Consider the following 3,550-nt stretch of genomic DNA (forward strand, 5'->3'; position numbering starts at 1 on the left):
GGTTGCCTCTCTGCCGATATTCCTGTCTTGATGAATATTACTACTTGTCTCTAGTTTTCGTATTCGGAGTAGGTTGTTTCATTCTCAATCTGCAGTAAACACAAAAAAGAAAAAACATTAACGAGTGTTAAGGAAGTACAAAAACAATTGCTGAAGTATTTGATGAAAGCGATCAGTTTTTAAACAAAAGAAATAACTAATACAGTTGATAATGGAAAAACGTATCTGCACTGCAAATCAAATACATACCATAATGTCCAGATCAGAATCATGATCGTCCTTGACTTCGGTATTAGAGATTGATGAAGTTGATTCTAATGTGGAAAGACTAGGAAAGCTTTTTTGCTATGCTGAAGCCATGCCAAATAACTTGTAAAAACTTTGATTAATTTTGTAAAGTTTGATGCAATGGCAATAAAGCTCGAAGCCTGGCGATGATTTTAAAGAAGTTTTAGAACTCGGCTACGTTTAGTACTTCTGCCTATGGGCTATTTTCGCGATGACGCCATTCTGCATATCTTGTGACAACCTCGAATAATTTTGTAAATAAATGTGATGCATTGCCAATGGTGTTAGCTCAAAGCTCAGGCAATGATTTTAAAAATGTTTTGGAACTCAATTACGTTTAGTATTTACATTAAAAACTAGGCTAGCGACTAGTTTTCAATTTGATGCAGTAGTTATTCTCTCTTGTGATTAAAAATAGAACTAATTATTCACTGAATTTAATAATTCGCGGATTGACTGTTCGCGAAATCGCGAATTTTTATGACCAACGAATATTTTCATCCTGTAGGGTATATACACAATAGAGTTTTCAAATTTCTTACTATGATTAAATACATATGTGATTAATTCACGCCAGTCTGCCTCAGGTATGCTGATCAACTCCCATGCAGGATCCGACAATCCTCGAACTATGGAATTTTCTAATACAAAGGTTTTCATATCTAAAATAAACATAACAGAACTTAAATGATGTGTTACAAATTTAATCTCTGCACAGGTTTAGACGTTCTACCAGACCTAGTTCATACTGCATTTGTTTTTATGGCCGGGCTCTGAACCACTTCGAAATACGTCCTTTCTGGTTGTTCCTCAACGTTATTTGGGGACGTCGAATAGTTACGTTGTACTAGATTTTCTTCTGGAATTCGTGTCGGCTGTGCAACCTCAGGCACAGTGTTTTCAGAACTTTCTTCTGACTTTTCGGGGCTCGTTTTCACTATCCCTGGTGCCTGAGCACGGGCTACTTGAGACCTATTCCTTCGAATCAAGTTCTGTTGTTTGTTAACAACCACTACCTCCCGACCTTGGGCTGCAATCACCGTCGCAGGTGCTGGTGCCCTTTTCGGTTCCTGCGCTACGAATTTTCGACCAATAGCGATCGGGCTTCTATCTCTAGCAGCGTGTCTGCGATTATAGTTGGCTCCTTGGTTCTCTCTTTGGTCTCTCTCCACGGTCCTTAGTCTATCAACATCAACTTGCTTACCCGACATTATGCCCATTGAGTTCGTAGATCTATTAAACAACAACTGCGCCGGCGAATATCTGTTAGCGAGAGGGGTGTCCCTATATGCACAGAGTGCTGCTTGTAGGTTAACATTTTTGTTCAACAATGACTCAACTGTCTGAACTGCCCTCTCTGCCTTCCCATTGCTTTGGGCCCACTTGGGCGCACTCGTGATATGGTTAATGTCCCATTTTGTCACAAACCTCTTAAAAATTTGAGCTACAAACTGTGGACCATTATCACTCATGATCGTGTTTGGAACCCCAATCATGCAAAACAGTTTTTCTAACTTGCATATTATCGGGCCTGCTTCCATTGAGTCCTTCAACTCATGTACCGAGATATACATGTATCTACTATAGTAGTCTACAACCAAAATGTAGTCTATTCCCTCATGTTTGAATAAGTTTATGGCAAGCCTCCACCATGGCTTTTCCGGAAGTGGTGTACTTATAAGTGACTCCCTCGGTTTCCGTCGAAACTCTTCATACGCGGGACAATCGTTCACCACTTCCCTGATATCTTTTCACATATCCGGCCACCATACCACTTCAGCTGCTCTCTGCACTTGGTCTCTCCTTGATGTCCGGTGTGTATTTCTTGTAGAACCCTACCTCTTTCTACTAACTCAGGAATAAAGACTCTATTTAGATAGAAAAGTACTCCATCAATCGATGTCAGGTAGTCTCTGAAAGTATAGAAAGGTTTCAACAATTCCGGGACTTCCTTACCTGTTGGCCAACCCTCTATCATAAATTTCTCCAACAGCCTCCCGACATCGTCTTCCAAAAGTGCTGCTCTTATCCTGTTCAGCCTACTTGATGAAATCTGTAAAAAGTCCAACAACTCTAATACTAGGCTGGAGACCTTCAACTCCCCAATAGTGCATTCATCCAACATTGGTGACCGTGACAGCGCATCAGCTAGCACAACTTGCTCCCCGGAGTGTATGTTATTTTGTAGGTATAGTTCATCATCCTAAGTCGAAATCGCTGTACTCTAATTGGGAGTTTAGCTAGCTCCTCACCCAGGATTGCTAACAATGGTCTGTGATCCATTTCAATGATCATCTCCTTGCCTGCTACGTAGTAATGGAACTTGTCACATGCCCAGCATATTGCAAGCGCCTCCTTCTTTATCTGCGCATACCTTTTCTCAGCAGAAGTTAATGCTCGGGAAGCATAAGCCACTGGTTTCCACTTTCCTTTTACTCTCTGCAATATAGCAGCCCCTATTCCATATGCTGAAGCGTCAGCACTGATCATTGTTTCGGCTGACACACTGTATGGTGTCAACACAGGGGTGGATGCCAGTATAACCTTGAGCTCTGCAAACTGTCTCGCCTGCTCAAAACCCCAATTCCAGTCGGAATCTTTGCCCAGCAATTGGCGCAAGTGGCTTGTCTTGGTAGCTAGCAACGGAGAGAATTTCCTTAAGTAGTTAACAACTCCAAAAAACCTTCGCAACTCTGTTCTGTTCGTTGGCGTTGGAAAGTTAGCTATGGCTCTAGTTTTCTCTGGGTCTGCGTGTATTCCTAATTCATCAATGATGTGTCCAAGGAATTTTACTGTTTTCCTACCAAATTCACATTTTGAATCATTCAGCGTAACTCCAGCTTGTTGTAGCTTCAACAATACTTCTCTTACTCTCTCATCATGCTCATACTTAGTGGCACCATGCACCAGAATGTCATCCATCTGGCAGACGATCCCATTTGTTCCGTTTAAAATCTTTTGCATTTCTCTTTGAAATATCTCTGGCGCAGAGCTAATCCCGAACGATAACCTCTTGCAAATATACCTCCCAAAAGGAGTAATGAAACAGGTCAATCTCTGCGCTTCTGAGTGCAACTTCATTTGCCAGTAGCCGCAATTTGCATCTAATTCACTGAAGATCTTAGAGTTTCCTAGCTCACTGAGGGTTTCCTGTGTGTTGGGCAGCGGGTGAAATTCACGTTTCACCGCTTTATTTAGTCTTGTGAAGTCTATACAGTCGTAACTTCCCACTCTTTTTTGGGACTACAATGCACGGAGCACA

The 3,550-nt window shown here is 41.6% G+C and overlaps 1 protein-coding gene across 1 annotated transcript; it reads right to left on the reverse strand.

Moving 5' to 3' along the window:
- Nucleotides 1-1,031: 1,031 nt before the first annotated feature.
- Nucleotides 1,032-1,760, reverse strand: LOC137400572 (uncharacterized). The gene has a single exon (XM_068086900.1). It carries the CDS (start codon nt 1,758-1,760, stop codon nt 1,032-1,034), a length of 729 nt encoding a protein of 242 aa, XP_067943001.1.
- Nucleotides 1,761-3,550: the final 1,790 nt, after the last annotated feature.

The sequence above is a fragment of the Watersipora subatra genome, chromosome 7 (genome assembly GCF_963576615.1).
Source record: "Watersipora subatra chromosome 7, tzWatSuba1.1, whole genome shotgun sequence".
Classification (NCBI taxonomy): Eukaryota; Metazoa; Bryozoa; class Gymnolaemata; order Cheilostomatida; family Watersiporidae; genus Watersipora; species Watersipora subatra.